We start from the raw sequence: 21,654 nt of genomic DNA, 5'->3' as shown, positions 1-21,654 counted from the left end.
CCTATGTTATAATTCTGGAACAGAATGCCAAGGATTTTTGCAACAGCTTCCTGCTGTCTCACAATTTCCAAGACCTGCCAGATGAACCTGCCATCTCTCTTCACGTGAGATCGTAAAAATGGAGTCCCTTCCTAGAAGCTGTTTCAGGGGTAATCATCTCCTGGGATTGAGTGTAAACTCCTGCTCTATCCCAGGTCACAAGCTTTAAGACCATATTTTAACCAACGATGTGCAAAGCATTCAAATTGCATTCATTCCCAGTTTCTGGTCTCATGTAGATTCGATACTGATATTATAGAGAAGAGGTTAAAGAACTGGGAGTGACTTCAGTAAATGGAAAGTCACACAGCCTGGGAAACTATTTATTGGGCTGAGATGCTCTTGATAAGCTCTGTGGGGCATAAGGGAAGCATGGTAACAATTGGTAAATCCTCAAGGGCATAACTAATGCCATGCCTACGATTAATCGGATTGCCTTGAATACAAAAGAAAAAGAAGGCTCAGTGCCAGGGAAGACTTTCCTGGCAGAGCAAGCCCCAGAGTTACCTGCAGGACTTGAGACCTGTGACGTGGGAAGTTTAGGTGCACCCAGCCAGTGGACAGTTAGTCCAGATTGCAAAGGTGAGTGATTATTCAGGCAAGTAGCTGCCTATGGGCTTTTGCCAGCACCACCTTCTGAACACTTATGGTGCACAGCAAGCATCATCTTCCTCTCTTAGTTGTCCCAATCTTCCCTTATTTCTTGAGCTGTCTAGCCACTAGATGGAGACTTAGCAGCTTGTGTCTAATACAGAATAACAAAACAGCCAGACATATGGCTGGCCCTGGGCTGTCTCAGTTGCATTCACATGACATTTCTAATGGGAAGGTTTGTAACGTTCCACTCTCAACAAGATGTGTTAATATATGAAAACAGACTGGAATAAGGAGCCAGGCAGATCCGGACAAGGGGCTGCTGACTGCTCTGGCCAACACTTTCCAGCAGGCATCTGGCACCAAAGCCTGAGCTTTTGAGAGTGAAGAGCCTTTCCAGGTCACGAGCCGAAATGTCCTGACTGCAAAATGCCTCTTCATGCATGGGGTAGAATTTCCTCTCAGCTCCACAGTTTTCATTGTAACCTGGTTTATTTCTTGTGTTAAATCTTTGAAAGGCCAAGAGCTACGTGCACCAAGTCTGCCCTGATTATAGAACAGCTCTTGGCAAGTGAAGAGAAAGAAGGCATTTTTGTACCTGGGCCAGTCTTCTGAGAGATGCCTGGAGGCTTTTGTTACAGATACTTAGGCGAGAGCACAAGGGGCCAGTTGAGTCCCCAAAGCCTAAGGGCCTATTGCATAACAGGATGAGTCAAGATGGAAGATTTAAAAATCTGTTTCTACTGTCCCCTCTTATGCTAGCAGGAATTTTAGGTATCTCCAGTGCCACGCAGGAAGTACTGACATTTACCAAATAACATACAAAGAGTAGATAAATTAACACCTATCAGAAACCCTTTAAGTTTATGATCACATTTAATCCTCATCATTTTATGAGATAAATACTAAGGCACAGAGAGATTAAGTAACTTCCCAGGCTCACCCGACTAGGAAGGGATAACGCAGGGATTCCAATTCATGCAGTCTGACCCTGAAGCCCCCGCACTTAACCAGCGTAAATATTTTTAGTAAATTCAATAGACTGCTCGTAATCCTGGCTATTTAGGGCGTGTTGGGAAAGTGGGCAGGGAATTGATGAACTGGATGGTCAGCCTCTGCTAGAGTTTCTGTGCTTTATCAATGGGCTATTTGGCAGGATACAGTGAATGGGAGCCCAGGGAGAGTTGTCCACAGGTGTGATGAGCAGAGGGCGGCCTGTACGTTGTTCCAGCCCTGGCACTAGCTTCCTCCAGCAACTTGAGAAGGGTGCCCAAGCCCTTGACTCCTGAGTTGCCAGTGCAAAATGGGAAACAAAATATTTACCATCTGTTTTCCTTACTGGCCATTAAGAGAATTAACAAGTAATTTTTTCACATCATTCAAACTCCAGGAAAGGAGAATATGGTCCAATAATGAGTTAACAGTTACCGGACACAGCTCTATAGTCTGTATAACTAGGATCACAAGTCGAAATCAACCATCCAACATTCATCAAGCATTTATTACTATGACGTGTGTTGCTGAAGCCCACCCGTTTTAACGCACTGAAATGTTCATGTGGTTTGCCTAACAGGTCCAAAGAAAACTTGCTCTATTATTTATGTAATACAGATGGAACTGTCATCCATCTCAAGGTGGATGTTTATCCTAGATCTTATCGAGAGTTGGATCCCAAGAAGAAAAAAATTTCTTTTGCTTGCATTCATATAGTATGAATTTGTTGAGCAATTATATTTGCTGGGCAGAGTATCACACAAAATAGTCCACAGACAAGGTCCAAGCCTTCAAGGACTTTATACTCAAAAATGTTGGTCGGCATGATGATGGCTGGCTTCTCTTTTTCAAACAGGCGTTGAAAGGAGACGCATCTACGACATTGTGAATGTGCTGGAGTCGCTGCATCTGGTCAGCCGGGTGGCCAAGAATCAGTACGGCTGGCACGGACGGCACAGCCTGCCGAAAACCCTGAGGAACCTCCAGAGGCTAGGAGAGGAGCAGAAATACGAAGAGCAGATGGCATACCTCCAACAGAAAGAGCTCGACCTGATGGATTATAAATTTGGGGAACGCAAAAGAGATGGCTGTCCAGAGTCCCAGGATCCACAGTTACTGGATTTCTCTGAACCGGACTATCCCTCTTGTGAGTCCACGGTACCCACACGAGTAATGGCAGGGAGAGGGCGATGGTGTCTTCTGAAGAGAGTCACTGCTAAGATGGGAGGAACCAAATGGACCACCCTGGAGGGAGATGTCCTCTTATTCTCTCTCCTGAAGACAGGGAGACAGATGGCTTCCCGACTGGGCTGCCCACTCAACCTCACTGAAAAACTGTGTAGTGGCAGTTTCACTTGGTATTTGGTGTGTTTGGACCGTAGAGCTCGAACAGCGCTCCCGTTTCAGATTGACAGCCCCATGCTGATTCCTGCTTGTGAGCCTTTAAGGAAAATTTACTTGGAAAGAATTTCTCTCTCCAAAGGATCCTATTTGTTTAATTATATACTGGAGTAGATGACTTAGAAAAGAACCCCATTAGCAGAAAATACTGATTAGAAAGATGGACCACCTTTATTTGATGCAGATTTTTTTTTTACTTGTATTACATTGTTCTTCCCCTCCCAGCTCATATTTATGCTGTCCCTCCTTTAACCATTGATCTTCATTCTCACCCTGCTGCTCCTTGCTAAGATAATAAAGTGCAGGTATCCCTCACGTTTCACTTGCATTTATAAGCAATAGGAATGGTAGGGTGAGCCTGGCTTTCATTCCATTTACTACCTCATGCCTTTTAATTCCACCCTATGAGCCAGTTCTTATCCTCATAACCAGAGGAGACAGCCATCTGTCAGCGACGGTTTGCCTGCCATCAATGGCAACACACATCTAATCAGTGTCTCCTATTTACTTATTGTTTATTTCTTCACTTATTTCTGAAAAACAATGGAAGAGGTGGGTGCCTGCTATGTGTGGAGGGTACAGTCTAGCTATTGTGGGCTCAGAGACATAAAAGTGGAGACCTTGCCATTGAGGGGAGTGTTGATGTTCTGAAAATAGTTCCTGGTCCCTAACTCTATCCTTTTATCCCTCTACTTTGATCTTTTCCAAAACTGCTTCAGGAAAACTACTTCATGGCTTCTATTCAATGAAGTATGAATATAAAGCATTTCAGAATTTATACCTACTGTAATTTTATGACCCACAAGAAAATCTGTCTTATTTCTTTGTGAACCATCATTTTATGATGTGTGTCCAGCAGGCTTCCGCTGATCACTGTAACAAGAGTGATGTTTCCATCTGCTGATACAGTTAGATAGGTCTGGCAAACTAGAAGTACAGTCTCTCTTGTGGTAAATTACCTTTTGACGCTTTTGTCTTATTCCCTTTGTAGCATCTGCAAACAGTAGAAAAGATAAGTCTCTGAGAATTATGAGCCAGAAATTTGTCATGCTGTTCCTGGTCTCCAAAACCAAGATTGTTACTCTTGACGTGGCTGCCAAAATACTGATAGAAGAAAGCCAAGATACGCCGGATCACAGTAAATTTAAAAGTAAGCATCTTCACCTAAATCCACTTATTAGCACAGAAAGAGTGGGATGTCATATGCTGATGTTTGCTGCCTCAGAGATTTAAAACATTATTTTTTTTTTGAGACGTGCACTCCTTCCTGCCTTCATAAAGGTTCTTGGTGCTGTGAGAGGTAAGCTGGTCACATACCAGAATTCCTGTGAAAGTTCTGTCCGATGCCTTTTCCCCGGCAGAGTGGATGGTAGAAGCAGAATGGCATCCCACAAATGCAGGTCAGGGAGGATGTGAGAGGCTTTGCATTTCTCTTTAGTATCGCTGCATCCAAGACGGAATGTCTGAGTGTTCTTTCCCTTCTTTCCTTGCCCCCTGCATACTCTTCTGATGGGTGGACATGAAAGTTGTCTACAGGTAAGAACCAGAGGAATGAGCAGGGTAGGGTATGGGGGTGGTGGGACATGGCTGCTGGACGAGGAAAGTGTTTCCAAGTTTCACACCCCGTGCATCTTCCTTTTCCATCAAACCTGGGTCCTGAGCCAAAGGCCCCTGGCTCCTGGTAGCTCATTCAAGCTCTGAGAAACCGTGAGCTGAACATTCTCTAGCTTTTTTTTGTTTGTTTCCAGCTAGAAGTATAGCCACCCTGTGGGAGAAATGACTAGATAAAATCCAGCTCTATCAGGGTTGGGAAGACTATGGCATCTGGGGTGAATGCTTGATGTTTCTGGTCGGTAATCAAAGCCCTTTGCTTGATCCTAGCAGCCCTAAGTTCAAGTAGGTTTCCGACCTATCCGTTGATTTCTTGAGTAGAACTTACTTTGTGGGCATGATCCTGCCTGTTTAATGTGTTACCACCCCTCTGAATTTCTCCCCCAATCCCTGTACTTTCAAATGTCTCTCACAAAACCTCTTCAGGCTCAGGGAATGCCCATCCCACCCCTCCCCCACTGGGTGGCCAGAACACTGGGATTAAAGGTGAGGCGCTGCCTGTCTTCAGCACAGTCATACCTCGTAACCTGGAGCCCTAGACAGTCTGTGTGCCCAGCCGTGCAGCCTCTCAGGAAGCTCTGGGGAATCCCTGTCATTTTCACAGCCTAGCTGCCTGATGGAGCAGGTGCCACCACCTCCTGCTGGAAGAAACTCCAGGCAAGCTTTTGACGAGCCACAGAGCAGAATTACATTTCCTAAGCCTTTCATTACAGCCCATTTCCCTCTCTTGGTACGTTTGCAATCACAGCGATCCTGGCCTGTCACCAGGTTCCTCTTGTACGAGGTGTGAAGTTGTGGAAATGGGAGAACACAGTGACCTTCCCTTAGTAGTGTCATCAGATACATAAATCCTGGGTGATTTCACGCCGGAGCCACTGGCCTCTTCACACTACCCCACTGCTCTCTGCTAGAGGCTTATATATGGTGGCTAGAAAGTGACCTGTCACATAAACTAAAACATAATGGTGTTGCTGACCAATGTATGGTGTGACCGCAATGTATGGTCTTTATATCTTCTAGCAAAGGTACGACGCCTCTATGACATAGCCAATGTTCTGACCAGCTTGGCACTGATAAAGAAAGTGCATGTAACAGAAGAGCGAGGCCGGAAACCCGCCTTCAAGTGGATTGGGCCTGTGGATTTCAGTTCCACTGGTAAGGCATGGTTTTGCTAGGGACCATTTTATGTATAATCCCCAGTTCCTCTTCCAAATCATACACCCACCACACAGTGAGATTGATCTTCACCTTCATTTCCCATCACCCACATCACATTCAAAATTAGACTAGTGACATCAGGCTTGGAACAATGAGCCTTAGTCTACAAATGGTTATGCTGGTTGGCTTACACACAGGTAACTTAGAACCTGGCAGTTTCTGGAACTATTAAATCACAGCTCTTTTGCATTTTTTATTTTATTCCAAAGTTCCTGGAAGTTTGGGACTGAGGATTAAAAATGACACTTCATAAAAGAAAAATTTGTTTAAATGACACTCCTTATGAACTCTGGTTGTTTCTGCATTAGCAGAGTAAAACATTGTTTTTCTTTGAAATTCCAGATAATGTAAAAATTATATCAATTACTATCCCAAAACTAATATGTGGTAAGATGGCTTCTAAATATAGTATGGATGTAATGAACACCTTTTTTGTAATTTATTTAAAAGGTTGCTAATGTCATAATTTTACTAAATTAGAGCAAAAGAGGGTATTATCTTCTGCTTACTTCAAAAGTAATATGTGCACAACCGGGGACTGGATCCTTCTGCACCAGCTACTTTATGTATGGCTATGCTGCCTGGAAAAAAGCCATTAAAGTTATTTTTAAGTTACCTTTCCAATTTTAGTCTTAGTAGTATAAATTCCGGCACTCAACCCAGGCTTATAAAAGATATAGCTCTCTACCTCATTTGTAACACATTATTCACTTAGGAACTAGATGAAACCACTTAAAATCAAGTCTAATTAATTCAACCCAGCAAGTACTTACTGCATGTGGACTATACAGGCATACTTCATTTTATCACACTGTGCAGATACTGTGTTTTTCACAAATTGAACGTTTGTGGCAACCCTGCGTTGTCAGGTGATGCTTAGCATTTTTAGCAATAAAGTATTTTTTTAACTAAGGTATGTACATTGTTTGTTTAGATGTGATGCTATTGCACACTACAATATAGTGTAAACCTAACTTTTATATGTACTGGGGAACCAAAAAATTCATGTGACTCGCTTTATTGCAGTGGTCTAGAACCAAACCCGCAATATCTCTGCAATATCTCCGAGGTCTGCCTCTTCTAATGCCGTGAGAGATTCAAAGACGTATGTGATACAGCCCCTGCCAGCGTGAAGTGTACAACTTTGCCACTTTCTACTCCTCTGCTTCTGGCTTCTCCCGGTCTTTTCACCTGGGAAGCTCTCTTCCCCCTTTCAACATAAAAATATTCTACTCAACCTTCAAGACGTCACTCAAACATCAGCTCTTGCATGAAGTTTTCCCTGATCACCCAGAGCAGAGCGTCTCATCTAAACGATTGCAGTCTAGCATCATGCTATTGTACTTGGTGATATTATGCTTTGTCCCCGCTGTACAATTTTGAGGGCAGACACAGTTTTTATTCACCTTTGATTACACCCTAGTACCCAAATCAGTGCTTTATGCACTTCAGTTGGTTAACGAGCTTCTGTTGAAGGTGTATAATTAGCACACATTTGAAAATTAGATAACTCTTAAGCACTGCACATGGCAGTACCGGCTCAGTAGGAATTCAGAGAGGATATGGGTTAAGTTCTTCCCAGTGATCTCTAAGGGATCACTGTCCTGATGTCCAGTGTCTTGAGAGCCATTGTTTTATATATTTTGTCCAATATTTTATTTGTTTCAGGAAGGAGGGTACATATGATCCATTACTATCTTGACCCATTTTCTTCTTTTTGATTCTATAACTTCTGATTTTTTTTTTTTTAACTTCGGATTTTCTAAACAGAACATCTGTTGGGGTTTTGTTATAAGAAAAAGAAAACTGTAAGGTGATTTTCTTTTTCAATATTTGTGTGTTTTAGAAAATGTAAGTCTAGCTGGGCCTTTCAGTTTATTAAATCAGTCTTATAATTTGAATGTACATGCTTTGAACTTACAAAAAAATAGCACAGATGAGCAGGGTAGGAATGACTATCTGAACAACAGGGGTCATTTCTTTGTAGAATATAGGCCTGGTTCTGTATAGAAATTTCTGTCCTGATTTCACACAGGCTTATTTAAGCATAAAATGTGCCTCCGAGGCCCAGCCTTCTATTATCCTCACTGTTCTGCAGCATTTCAGCCGTGAAGTTTCTGCTGACCTTATTCCTTTGGTCACTTAGTAACTGAGCCTCCTACTGCATAAGAAAGAAATAATAAAGCATAATAATAGAAAACAGAGGTTCTTATACTCATTGCCCTAGGGCTGTGGCGTAAGGGGCTGATCTCAATTAATGTTAAAATCTCTAAATCTGCACGTTGGGCTGAGTATGATTGGGTTTTTCTTGGATATCTCTGCCCAAAGAAAGCATCTAAAATGCCAGGTCCATTCTAATTTGGGTTATAGAACATCCTGTTCTACTTTTGTTGCAGTTTAGATAATTTTAGACTATATATGGATTTAGTCTTACTTTAAAGTCATCCACTAACTTTTAAAAAGGACTAGTACAATACATTGAAAGGAATTGGGGTTTGACACAAGGCTCATAAAATTCCTTTGATTGTCTCAGTTTTTAATTTATAGGGTAGCTCCGTTACAATGATAGGTCCTCGAAGCCATATCTTAAAAAGGCTAAAATTATCCTGAATTATAGCTGTATAACAACGCTACCAATTCTCTTATTTATTTAGATGAGGAACTAGTGGATGTTTCTGCATCTGTCCTACCAGAATTGAAAAGAGAAGCATACGGCCACATTCAATTATGTGCAAAACAGAAGCTTGCTCGACATGGCTCCTTTAACTCAGATCAGGCTTCTGAGAGGATCCAGAGGAAAGTGAACTCAGAACCCAGCAGCCCTTACAGAGAAAAACAAGGTATCTGCCTTTACTTAATCCATGGAATCCATCAGTCACCATGTAATTGCAGCCCGACACATGCACTGTCATTTTAAAGTGAGCTGACTCTAGGCTGTGCCTGTTTTTTTCACTTACCTCAAGTGAAATGATTTGGGGGGGTGGGGGCGGGTAAAAGAGTTGGTGACTTCAAGGTTATAAACATAGCCCCATGCCTGAGATTATTCTAGCCGGCCTTAAAAGACTGAAGATCGTTTGGTTTGCCATGGTTGGCCTGTTTGATGCATCTCAGCAATTCATCAGACTTACAAAGCAATACTTGCTTTGTTTTGTTTCCTCACTAATCTTTGATGAGACCTGCATTCACCATTAACAGCTAGCTTCTGGACATTTCTCTATTTGAATCAAAACCAGAATGCATTTGAGGTAGTCTTATAATCCCTGAGCTGTGAATAATGAATCCTGCTGTATATAATTGGTGTGTATAAGTCCCTTGCTATAGTCACTAGACCTTCCTTTTCCTTTTTAGGGTCAGGTGGCTACTCCTTAGAAATCGGAAGTCTGGCAGCTGTCTACAGACAGAAAATAGGAGACAATTCACAGTAAGTAGTCTTAAAAACTCCAAGGATAGTTTTTTCTATTTCCTAGTCTTAACTTTGACTAAATTGAAATGCCACCCATCAAAAGGTAAAATTTAACAGTCCTGCTCAAAAGTCAGCCATTTGTTTATTAAGAATTTTGTAAGTTTCCCCCTTGTGCCCAACACCGTGCAGGATATGGCATCAGGGACACAAAAGTATGAAAAATTTATTCCCCTTGGCCATGAAAGCTTACAAGGAAAAAGATAAATAAAAATACGAGGAAAGACAAGTCACTACTAATGTGACACTGAGAAATGACACAACATAGTCCCATGAATCACTTTGTCATCATCGTAGCTAACGTTGTTTATGAACTACCAGGTACTATTCCTGAAGTTTTATGTGTATTATCTCATCTAATATCACAAAAACAACCTTTTGAGGTTGGTACTATTATCCTCATTTTACAGAGAGGAAACTGAAATCCAGAGAGGTTAAGTAACTTGCCCAAGGTCACAATGCTATTAAGCGACAGAGCTGAATCAGATTTGGGGTCTGATTTTCAAGGAAATCATATATTAGCAGAGGAAGCAGAGGAGATGCTAAAGCGAAGACAGGAGGGGTTTATAATGCCAGACATGGGAAGAAACAGATTGTTGAGCCAGGATCAGGGAGTGGAGGGGAAATAAACTGGTTAGTCTGGCCTTAATGATTTGTCCAAATAGGATCATGAAAGGAAGTATTTATAAGAAGAACTTGGGATATTGGAGGTAAGTAGGTCAAGTTGGCAGAAAGCTTTGAAAGCCAAGTTGAAGAGTTTGGATTTATTAGATGGATGGTAAAGAGTTATTGTAGGTTCACTGGAGAAGACCATTCTGGCTGCTTTAAGCAGGTGGGCTTGGAATAGAGAAGGGCTTCAGATTAGGAGATCATAGAATAGAGCATTCCTAGTCATTCTGGTCTGCTGTGGTGCTGGTCTGAGACATGTCAGCTGGGGATGGAAAGAAATGGAAATCAGTATAAGACAGTGAGTCGGCAAGAGTCACTGAAGTAGAAAGGAGGCATCACAAAGAACACCTGGGTCTCAGGTGACGGTGCTCTTACTGGTGGAGATGGGGAGGTTGAAGGTGAACGGCCAGAGGTAGGGCAGTGGGTGCGACCATCAGCGTGGGCACGTTGTTTCATGGAGCTGAGTGATAGCCATCACTTGTTCCGGGAGGCTATGGTTGGAGAGCTTTACTCATCTCTGCAGCCCCGTGCACTCCGCTTATTCCCAGCACCACAGGGGGCGAGAACGTGGGCAAAATTGCTCTCAGTGATTCCCTCACAGAGATTTAGGGAAATCCCTGTTCTCTATTTACTAGTCCTTAAAGGAGTCTCAAAAGAGTCTTCCTCATCTACTTGCAAAATAATACTAAAAATATAAACATGCTTTCTAGTATTTGGAAATTTTTCTCTATAAAAGGCCCAGACATCGTTTATAATCTCCTAGATTGAGGGGACTTAATTTTGAATGTGTGCTGCCTAAAAATTCTGTAGTAATATGGAGCAGAATGGGACAAGAATGACAGAAAATGATTTGTAGATAAATATATTTCCTCACTCACTGCCCACTTCATTTATCTCACAGAGGATTTGAGACAAACTAGGTATGTCCTTTAAATCAACGTCTGGCCTAGACTCCGTTATCTACCCAGGATCTCTCACAGTGACTGACTGTGAGGCCCCACTGGGTGACCTTCAGTGGGTGGATTCGCCTCTGAGCTTCAGTTTTCCTCCCCAGTAAACGGGGGCAGGGGGGATGGATGAGAGTAGCTAGTGTTATAATAATTATGTGAAATTATTACCCTATTATGCTAGTCATCGTAGCATCTGTGTGCCTGGGAAGGGGTACGTGCTGGGTAGCTGATGGCTACTGGCTGTGGGAGGGGCAGGGGAGGAGCCTCTATTAGCCCTCACCTGAGATCCCCCTACCCCACCCCTAACCATCCATCCAGGTGATATGGTCATCTGCCTCTGGAGTCGGCTCACGGGCTCAGAGGGTGCGCTTTAATGGCATCCTGAGCAGTATTCTCTCACTCCTGCTTTGGTACATCTCTCTTTAGGAAAGCAGAGTTGGGAGTTGGCAGAATGTGGTAACTGGATGGGTCCCACTCTGTTTCTTTTATTCCAGGGCAGAAGCTTTTGCCAATCAGAGAGCGATACCTCCGTCAAGCAGCCTGGAGGCCGCTGCTCCTTTCCCCGGCCTCTCTGTTGACTCAGAATACTGTGTTAATGCCTTGGCCCACCCAGTACTTTCCGTGGCTCCAACGGACTTGCAGGCCTTCTCTGCCCAGAACGGTCTGAACGGACAAGGAGGTGTCTCCCTCGCCTCTGCCGCCCTGGACGCGGAGAGCCTGAAGCCAGCTCTGCTGGCCGGCCAGCCCCTGATGTACGTGCCCTCCACCTCGCTGTTCATGCTGTGTGGGAGCCTGCAAGAGCCGCCGTCCCCGGGGTCAGGGTCAGAGAGGGACAGCAGGGGCTCGGAAGGCACAGCAGAGCGCTCAGCCACGCCCTCAGTTCAGAAGCGCCTAGGGGAGGAGAGGAAGCCCCAGGAGGAGGAAGAGCCGGCCACGAAGAGACAAAGCAGGGACTACGAAGACGGCCCCCTCTCCCTCGTCATGCCCAAGGTAAGGGGTTCCGGTGGACGTGCTAGCTGATTGGCCCGTCGACCTGTAGTTCCTTCCCAATAGAGACACACAGATAAGCTACTGAGTCTGGAATAGGAAGCGGTGCATGTGTCACTTGTATAATTAAGCCCAGGACTGGCAGGCCCAAATAATCTTGCCATGAAGCAGTACTGTAACAAAAGTGATTTTTATAAAAATCACACTTTGCATAAAACGCTAAAAAGTATAAAGGGAAAAAAACCTACCCATGATCCCACCACATAGAGGCAATCACTGTCAACATGTTTGTATATTCTTTCCCAGTCTTTTTTGCTATACTTTTTTTTTTAACACATTGATGAAATAATCATCTTAATCCAGGGTGCACCTGGGGTCCACAGTCAAGAATGTAGGTGCCGTTTGGCCCTCAGTGTCTATGTCAGTGCTCGGGTCACTGCTCAGAGGGCCTGTTTCCCTAGCCACAAAATGAAAAGAACAAACATCTGAGCTGTCCACAGTAGCCTTTCGGAGGTTAATGAGATATGACTGGTCAAACTCCCAGGAAGCAGAAGCACTCTCCCTGCAGCCGTTTGTAGAGCATCAGGGAGGCACACCTCATGGAAATCAGTCCATTAATTAAGACCCTTCCTCCTCTATGCCTTCCTCCTGCCAGAATGAATTTTTCTAATTTTGTATATAGCCTGGGGTTGCAAAACGGAAGGAAAAGACTGACTGGTATATCTATATATATGTGTCTTAGATAACCAAGACAGCTTTGGGTCAGCCCTGCAATTCTTATCAAGCCCTAAAAGCCTGCAGCATCAACACCCTTTATGTGTTCCAGCTCAGAAATTTATTTCACAGTCTAAACACCATACCCAGTTTCCCATTATTAAAATCTCCATCGTTTCTGTGCTTAAGAAATCGTAAGCCTACAGAAGCGCATGACGTGACAGTGATCTTCAGGCCGTTCCTATAAATATGACAGAAACAACTGACATACACTAATCAGGGTGGCATACAGCTGTGTTTGACCTTTTTGTTTATATGTTAGCTACTTGGAGAAAGCTGTTATTATAATTTACTGCTGGGATTTTGACTTGCTTTTCTGGTTCCTGGTTGGGTTGTGCTTAGAAACCCTCAGATTCCACAGACATTGCCTCTTCCAAGACCGTGGATAAAAGGGGACCTGCACCCCATGAAGACATTCACATGAATGGACAACTTTCTGCTGCAAAGGAGGTTTCAGGGAAGGCTACAGCAGACTGCTTCATTTCTTCTGAGTGGGGAAATCCTTCTAGAAATAAAGAGATAGAAAAGCCTTCGAAAGAAAATGAAAGCACCAAAGAGCCCTCTTTGCTGCAGTATCTTTACGTGCAGTCGCCAGCAGGTAAGGGGTGTCATGTCTTCGAGTCCCTTGGGGTACTCGGGTCATAAATTTGATGTTTAAATTTTTGTTCATGTCACCCGACCGAGCTGGTGCATTGATGAGCTGCCTCTGAGTCATTTCAGTCCTAGCCCCTTGCTTTCTCCATCGACGAAATGAAGGCAGAGGCCGCTTTCACTTTCACCAACCTCACGGATAAGGAGAAAACAGTTAGGGCAGGTAATTTACTTTTAATGCATTCAACTTTACTTGGTAAAAAGCACAACGTATTCAAAAGGTGATTCTGTTTTTATAATTCAGCTGAATCTGGCAGTGGTTCAGTTTAACAATGTGAACGTCCTGGCCACCATGTGCAGCTCACATGCTGATCTCTTCAATATTCAGAAGTGCTGACAAGTCCTTGTGGTCGAGTGCAGGGCTGGAGTGAGAGGGCTGGACATTAAAACCACTTACTATCTGCGTGAACTTAAGTATTCAGCCCTCCTCATTGGTAAAACAGCAATAATAAGAGCACCTGCTTCATGGGGGTGCTGTGAAAATTGGATTAAATTTAATAAGATAATACATCTAGAGCACTTAGAATAATAGTGCCTGACGCTTAGTAAGACTCAATAAATGCTCTTACTCTTGAAATAAAGCTGAACTATAACAGATACCTAATTTTTAAAATATGCACTGTGTACATGAGGCTGCTCTCTTACAAAGAGACTTAAAGTGATTTTCTTCAATCCCTTGTTCCCATCGCAGGTTAGGGAGGTGTTTGTTACTTCTCATTTATCTAGAAAACATTCTTTATTCCTTTAGCAAATATTTTGTTAGGGCTTCGTCTAAGCACGCTACTCAGTGTTGCTGATACCTTAATAAATTAAAAAAAAACAGACCCAGCTTCTTCAGAATGAAAATGACAGCCCAGCATAGGGATCAGTAGCTTTTTCTGAGCCATGGGCCCTTGGACTCTATGGTGAAGGCTGTGGATTCCTCCTCGGGATGTTTACAAATGCAGAGAATTAAATGCATAGGATTACAGAGGAAGCCAATTATATTGAAATCCAGTTAGAAAAGGAATTGTTTTAAATTATAGTAATAAAAAGATCTGACAGCAAGTGCAGGCCTCTCATAACTTCAGAGTTGTGGGGACCGTTAGACTCTTAAGACATCTGCCATCGTGGTGACATTACATGAATACACCTGTGCTTTTTACGAGTGATAAAGTCAAGGTACCGTTCATTCTGTTGTGATTTGTTGCCCGTGGTCTTAATTGAGGGAAATATAAATTTCTGTTAGAAGTTTTGTAAAAAGGAAGCTATCATTGTTCCCAACCAAGTTCACTTTCCTCCTCAATTTGGATTCAGTGGAGCTCATGTTAATAGTCTCTCAGGAGACTCAGGCATCCACCGAACTGTCACATAGGTAACTGTGGGAATTCAGCGGTGGCCCCTGTGGCAAGGAGGCAGTGCGGGGCTGGGAGAGCACAGAGCGGGTGGCCAGGCTGCGGCATGAGGGTTGATTGACAGTGGGCTCCCGTTTGAAAGGGCCCTGAGGGGTGGGAGCTTGGATGGTGTCTTCACATTGCCCTGACTTTCACCTTGTTCTGCTTCTGTTCCAGGATTAAATGGTTTCAGTGTGCTCTTATCTGGCAATCAGACCCCCCGTGCTGTGGGACCATCTTCAGGTCAGCTGCCGCCGCTCAGTGTTCCATGCATGGTCTTGCCATCGCCGACGCTGGGCCCTTTTCCTGTTCTCTATTCACCCACGATGCCCGGGCCGGTGTCCTCTGCTTCCAGTGCTCTCCCAAGCACGGGACCTGTGAATCTTGGCTTGCCTGGCCTTGGGTCAACAGCTCACCTTCTCATCGGCCCTGCTGCCCTGGTTAATCCAAAGTCATCGACACTCCCCTCCACAGATGCTCAGCTTCAGGGTCCACACTCACTTAACCTGAGTCCGGTGATGTCAAGATCACACAGCATCATCCAGCCCGAGTCCCCCGTTTACAGAGGACATCCAGCCTCTGTGGTAAAATTACAACAGGTGAGTCCTGAAGGTTCATTTCAGCTCCGCACAAGGAGCATCACTCCGTGATAGCATTTGCCTGCGTTTCATCAGATTTTAGTCAAACAACCGTAGGACAGGGGTGCTACAGCAGATTCTACCTGGCTTCCATTGTAGACCCAGAGGTATCTGCTTATTTCATACAGCATGGAGACAGAAGGTGGGAGATCCTGTGCTTTAGAGGCAAAACTCGTTTTAGGTGTCAATCTGTTTCTTAGAATCAGAAGGAACTTGTTTAAAGCATAGTTCATGGGGATTTTTGATGCATACTGAATATTCAGATGATTTCTCCAAGCTCTCATTTCATTAGGTCAATAATGGAGACCATCCTGAATTTTAATTGTGCAGCTATAGAAACAATCAAGGGAAACGAAAGTCTTGATACTAGCTCAAAGATTTTTAGCGTCTATCATTTCATAAAATGCACTGTTTAGGAGGCAAAGGCTATATGTTAATATATCCATTGTTTCCTTGATGTGTATATATATACATATTCAAAATAGATACAGATGTACATAGATAAATGTCTGTAATCGATATAAATTAATCAGTACTTTATTTGCCTCCCCCAACTCCATCTGTAGTCCAGTCAGTGAGCATTTGCTGAATTCCTGTTATGCATTAGGCATCGTTCAGAGTAATTATTTCTCTCCCAGAGAAAGAGTTACATTGTGACCAAAAGTATTTTAGATAAGTAATTCAGGGGCTCAAAAGTCTGTTAGACATTGAAAGATACATGTTAGTTTTTAAACAAGGCGATTATAATATAGCGTATGCTTCTTGATCACCAGTTACGTGCCAGGCACTGACCTAGGCAGTAAAGATGTAACAGTAAACAGGATAATGGTCCCTGCCCTTTTAGGGCACATTAAAGGGATAAATATTTAACGTGAGAGGATAAATATTAGCAAGTAAACAAAAAGAGCAAAGACACATGCACATACTACTTGCCTGGCATGATCTAAAGCGCTTTATTAATCTCACCTCCTTTAATTGTTGCAACCCTGCTAAGTTGGTACTTTTATCATCCCCATTTACGGATGAAGAAACTGAGGGACAGACTGGTTAAGTAATTTGCCCGAGGTCACACAGCTAGTTATGGCAGAGCCCAAACCCTGGCTGCAGGTGTCAGTGCCACACTTGTGACCTCTTCGCTAGGCTGCCTTTCTGCACACAGAATAAATCAGCTAATTTCCAACTGTGGTAAGTGTTGTGAAGGAGATACATTGGAGGAGTGTGACAGAAAAGCAAAGAGGATGGAACACCTGCGTGGGGATCACAGCGACACAGGTCAAGAGGGGGCTCCTACAGTGTTAGTGGGAATGTAAGTTGGTGCAGCCACTATGGAAGACAGTGTGGAGATTCCTCAGAAAACTAAAAATTACCTAAGAATTACCATAGGATCCTGCAATCCCACTCCTGGGCATATATCCAGACAAAACTATAATTCAGAAAGATACGTGCACCCCTATGTTCATAGCAGCACTATTCACAATAGCCAAGACCTGGAAACAACCGAAATGTCCATTGACAGATGAGTGGATAAGAAGATGTGGTACATATATACAGTGGAATACTATTTAGCCATAAAAAAGAATGAAATAATGCCATTTACAGCAACGTGGATTTAACTAGAGATGATCATACTAAGTGAAGTAAGTCAGAAAGAGAAAGACAAATACCATATGATGTCACTTATATGTGGAATCTAAAATATGGCACAAATGTACCTATCTACAAAATAGAAACAGACTCACAGACATAGAGAACAGACTGGTGGTTGCCAAGGGGGAGGCAGGACTGGGAGTGTGGGATCAGCAGATGTAAACTGTTATATGTAGGATAGATAAACAACAAGGTCCTACTGTAGAGCACAGGGAATTATATTCAATATCCTGCAATAAACCATAATGGAAAAGAATATAAAAAACGAACGTCTTTGTGTATAACTGAGTCACTTTGCTGTACAGCAGAGATTGGCACAATATTGTAAATCAACTATACTTCAATTAAAAAAAGAAAAAAAAAAGAGGGGGCTTCCAGTTGAGAGACTGGGTACAGTTTGACTTCACTTCTGTTTTTATGTACTCTTTTTTTTTTTCTTCTCTATTTTAGTCACCAGTTCCAGTGACCCCCAAGAGCATCCGACGCACACATCGAGAGACATTTTTCAAGACGCCTGGCAGCCTCGGGGACCCTGTCCTTAGGAGAAGAGAAAGGAATCAGTCACGAAACACCAGCTCAGCACAGAGGAGGCTCGAAATCCCCAGCGGCGGGGCCGACTAACCTGACGCTTTGCCCAGCAGGGGTGAGATGGAGGGGCCTGAATTTCCCTGTGTTACAGGTCATGTCCTAATGGTGAACAGAAACTAGAATGCAAACCATCTGGTCTTCAGCATGCATCCTTCCTCTCTCCTGCATCCCCTGGTTCTAATGTTAACTATCCATCTTCAGGAAGCATCTATTTTCCTGAAAGTAATTGTTCCTAATTGTGCATTTCTTACCAGTTAGAGTCCAGACTCTGTTCGTGGTGTCACAGTGGAAGCACCAACTGACTGCTGTGGTTTTCATTCAAGAATCATCTTGTTGCTGGAAGGAGATCTGAACAGCCTCCTGGAGCCTTGTGGTTTTTCTAAAGTGGGGGAGGCCCGTCTAGCACTTAACTGGGTTGAGCGTTCTTGACGTGTATTCCCACTCACCCCGAGTAGATCTGTGGTGAGAGAAACTTCCTTTCTGCAGTTTGAAAAAGCTACTGCTTCCTTCGGCTTCATCAGGAAGCCAACTTCAGTTTGAATCCTATGGTATTATTTATTTTTTTCCTGAAGTGGGATTTAGTGCAAAAAGTTTACAACGACAGCAAAACACATGTTTTTCAGGGTATGACGACTTGAATGTTTGTACTTTTTTCCTATAATTTGCCCTGCACTTACTTTACAACCTAGTAATAATGTGGATAAGTGTATATACATGACGGAATGTCAAGACCAAAATAACTGTGAAGACACACCTTGCTATAATGAACTGTGCTAACCTGAGCTGGGCCTGAGAATTAAGATGAACTCTAGCAGCCAGATAGCTGCTTCTCAGTAACTGTGTGAACAGTGAGGTTTTACTGTTCGTTTGTAAAAAAAAAAAAAAAAAAAAGTCCTACTATGTTCAGTTTCCTTCACTACATGCCCTTGTGTTTTAATTTAAATGTTAACTGTAGAACATCAGGTATGGGATGTCTTCTAGCAATTGCTGTTTATTGAATAAATCAGGATGGTAGAAAGGAATTATATGGAAAATTGGAACCTAGTTGGGACCTTTTAGTAGAATTCTGAAGAGTGACAGTGTAGAAATTGATGTAGGACAATAGGTGATACTTTATTTTTTTTCTTTTACTTTTTTTTCTTCATGTTGGGAAGAATAAGAGGGAAAACGGACACATTGACGTTCAGAATCCAAGAATATTCAAATCAGAGTTATTTTTCCTAGAACTGCAAAATAAGAACAGAGAGTGCAGGGGATCGTTGTTCTAGCATAAATATAATTCTGGAAATTTACCAGTATCCCTTTGTTAAACCGTATTACTTTAGGGTTTCATTAAGTAGCCAAACTAGATCTTTGTATGCCTAGATGTGTTATTTACCTCATTGTCTCTTCAGAGTAAATGGCTTCCTCCTTCCCTCCCTCCCTCCCTCCTCCCTCCCTTCATTTTTCCCTCCTTTCCTTCATTCCTTCCTTTCTTTATTCCTCTCTCCTTTTTTATACTTCTTAGATGTGGAATCTTGGTGTAGGATTTTATTTTTAATTTTTGGACCCAAGAAAATGTTATATGAAATAATAAAAATATTAATTTAAGAGACTCTGGGAGTCTGAATAAAGTAGCTTTATATTAACTACAGGATAATATTAGCCTTATCACCCCCACAAGATTTTTGAAAACTTGAGGTAGGTAGCAAGATTAAATAAATTTGCTATTATATAAAATTTTTATCAACACTAAACTTTTAAAGTTTACAAGATGATATTTTTTCCCCCTTGTTCACAAGACTGTGAACTCTCTAGAGTTAAACTGATAAAAAATGTGATTCTCATCATCAGCTAATCTAATTGCATGGTAACGATTACCCTGAACTAAAATGATGGGTTCCCTATCGAAACAAAAATATGCCTTTTTCAAGTAGATTATAAGACACATGGCATATAAATCTGCATAGGATACATGCATTTTAAATATATCAATGCTTCAGACCTTCCACAAAATATTTTCACTTGAGAGGTCTATATTTAGATGAAAACACAGACCGATTTTCCCCTCACTGTTCTTGGATGCCCACCACTTTAACTTCTCTGCTATCTTTTTTTTTTTTTTAATTCTGTTCATGATATGACCACATAAACCTCAGAGGATTCACAGTTCTTGAGGGGTGTTAAGAAACAAACCCATAAATGAGATTATGATTCTGTGACCATACTTAGCAATAGAAAACCAAGAGCAGGTTCCTTTTGTTTTCAGTACCCACTTCTTCATGTGTCTTTGTGATGTGTAGAAATAATAATGCAGTGGTTGTTTCCGTCGGGAATATGAATTTGTTTGTTACAGAGCAACTGATGGTAGTGGAGCAGCTGAGCTAGACTTGGATATCAGGGGTGGTGAAGAAGCCGTGGCAATCTTGAGTCTATCATTGTATAATTTCGTAAAAGAAGAAAAAAAAAAAAAAGATTGTCAGTGATCCTGCTAAGGAAATGCAGCTTTGAGTCAGCACTGAGGGAGGTGTGTGTGTGTGCCCTACACTGTCCAGGGTTTGTGAAACCCTTTCATTCTGGTACAAGAGTTGGGGGTATAACTTTTATACTTGAATCTACCTACCAAGTTTACATTTCTCAGTTCCTTTTTGTAAGGTGCTATTTCTGTATTTAAGTAACTTTTCCCAGTGTAAAGCTCTTTCTGCTTTATCTATGGCGCTGCTAGTTTTGTGTAGGTATTAATTTTATTGCTGCTTACTGCCTTTTTTGTATCACTTAGCTCTGCTCTTTCTTCTAATGGCTATATTATCTATATAATTTTTTCCTTTAGCAAAGTATTAAGCTTTATAAAATAGCAATAAAAGTTAATTCATTTTAACAAGAGTTGTTGGTTGTGTTTGTTGGGCATTCTGTGGGTACCGATTTCAGTAAAACCATTCACTGTTGCAGAACAGCCAACCAGACCTTCATAAACCCAAGTGAGATCGTTTTGCTGAGCCCTTCCAGTGGTTCCCAAATGCCGAAACTTACTGTATCAGAATCATGTGGGAGCTTGGGAGGGTTGAGGGACTATACTGTTGAGCTTTTGATTTCTACCAGAGATAGAATCACTGGGGGGTTGGAGCTTCCAGATGACTCTGAAGCTTCACCAATGTAAGAATCACAGGTGAGACTACCTCCTGATTTCTCATGTTACCTGCAAGGTTAAATGCTTCTCAGTCTAGCAAATGCCCACCTGCAGTTCAAAGCCAAATTCTATTGTTAACCCTCCCTTGTAAATGAACCTCCACGCTGGCCTACTCTGACTTTCCTTAGCTCCTATGATCTCCGGAGTCCGTTAGCGGTTGCGTTGTTGTCAGTCTCCCCTGCTAAATTGTCAGGTGCTGGGGAAACAGCTTTGAAACCCCAGCGTCAAGCCTGGCACTTGGGACTCCGGAAACCCCCAAAATGGTGAAAGGAGGGACCGTAGGACCTGCTGCAACAGGTCTCGCCCCTCTGCCAGCCTTCAGTTAGATTCAACACATCACTTCTTGTCCCAGTCTTTAGCCTTCATCTTACAGATGTATCTAACATAACCCAGGATAGATTTGCTTCTATACACACGACAGGATTAGGATTTTACCAGCCTATATTTAGTGGCATGTTACGTTATAACAAGGCCCTGCTGTATTTCAGGCAGCTACCAATATCTTCTCACACATGCCCGTCTCGGTTGTCTTAACGGTGTAAAGGGTACATTGAACAAGCAGAACTCATGGGGTAATCGTGGAATCAAGTTGGTTTTGTCTCCCAGTGTCCCTTTAAGCCTGGTCAATGGGGGTAATGCACTAACCCTTGTAGGAACATGAGGTCAGGTGCTGGGACCTCCTTGTTACTGTAAATAATAGAAGCTCTATAGTCATTTTAAGTTAAGACAGTCTCGGTTCACGATGCTGAATGAGCATTTAAAACTTCTGCCACTGGGGTTCGCTGTAGCCTGGTCACCGATGATGGTCCTTTGTCTTTCCTCTGCTGGGCATCTCTCCTCTCCCAGCGAGCTGGCCTAGATTTCTGTGCCCAGCAAGGTCAAAGCAGGGGCAGTG

General features: G+C 42.7%; 1 protein-coding gene across 1 annotated transcript in view; it reads left to right on the top strand.

Moving 5' to 3' along the window:
* Window positions 1-17,626, top strand: part of E2F7 (E2F transcription factor 7) — a gene marked incomplete at its 3' end in the record, with an annotated part of 30,415 nt that extends 12,789 nt beyond the window's left edge. Inside the window, exons 5-13 of the mRNA XM_082849730.1 lie at window positions 2,483-2,773; window positions 4,019-4,177; window positions 5,659-5,793; window positions 8,511-8,696; window positions 9,205-9,277; window positions 11,430-11,925; window positions 13,039-13,294; window positions 14,898-15,319; window positions 17,456-17,626. Coding sequence (XP_082705856.1) covers window positions 2,483-2,773; window positions 4,019-4,177; window positions 5,659-5,793; window positions 8,511-8,696; window positions 9,205-9,277; window positions 11,430-11,925; window positions 13,039-13,294; window positions 14,898-15,319; window positions 17,456-17,626 — 2,189 coding nt within the window. The remainder of the gene's footprint in view (window positions 1-2,482; window positions 2,774-4,018; window positions 4,178-5,658; window positions 5,794-8,510; window positions 8,697-9,204; window positions 9,278-11,429; window positions 11,926-13,038; window positions 13,295-14,897; window positions 15,320-17,455) is intronic.
* Between the last annotated feature and the right edge of the window lie 4,028 nt (window positions 17,627-21,654).

Source organism: Leucopleurus acutus, assembly GCF_964270905.1.
Source record: "Leucopleurus acutus genome assembly, chromosome: 11".
Taxonomy (NCBI): Eukaryota; Metazoa; Chordata; class Mammalia; order Artiodactyla; family Delphinidae; genus Leucopleurus; species Leucopleurus acutus.
Note: the sequence above shows the minus strand (reverse complement) of the source record. Positions and strands in the feature narration are given on the sequence as shown.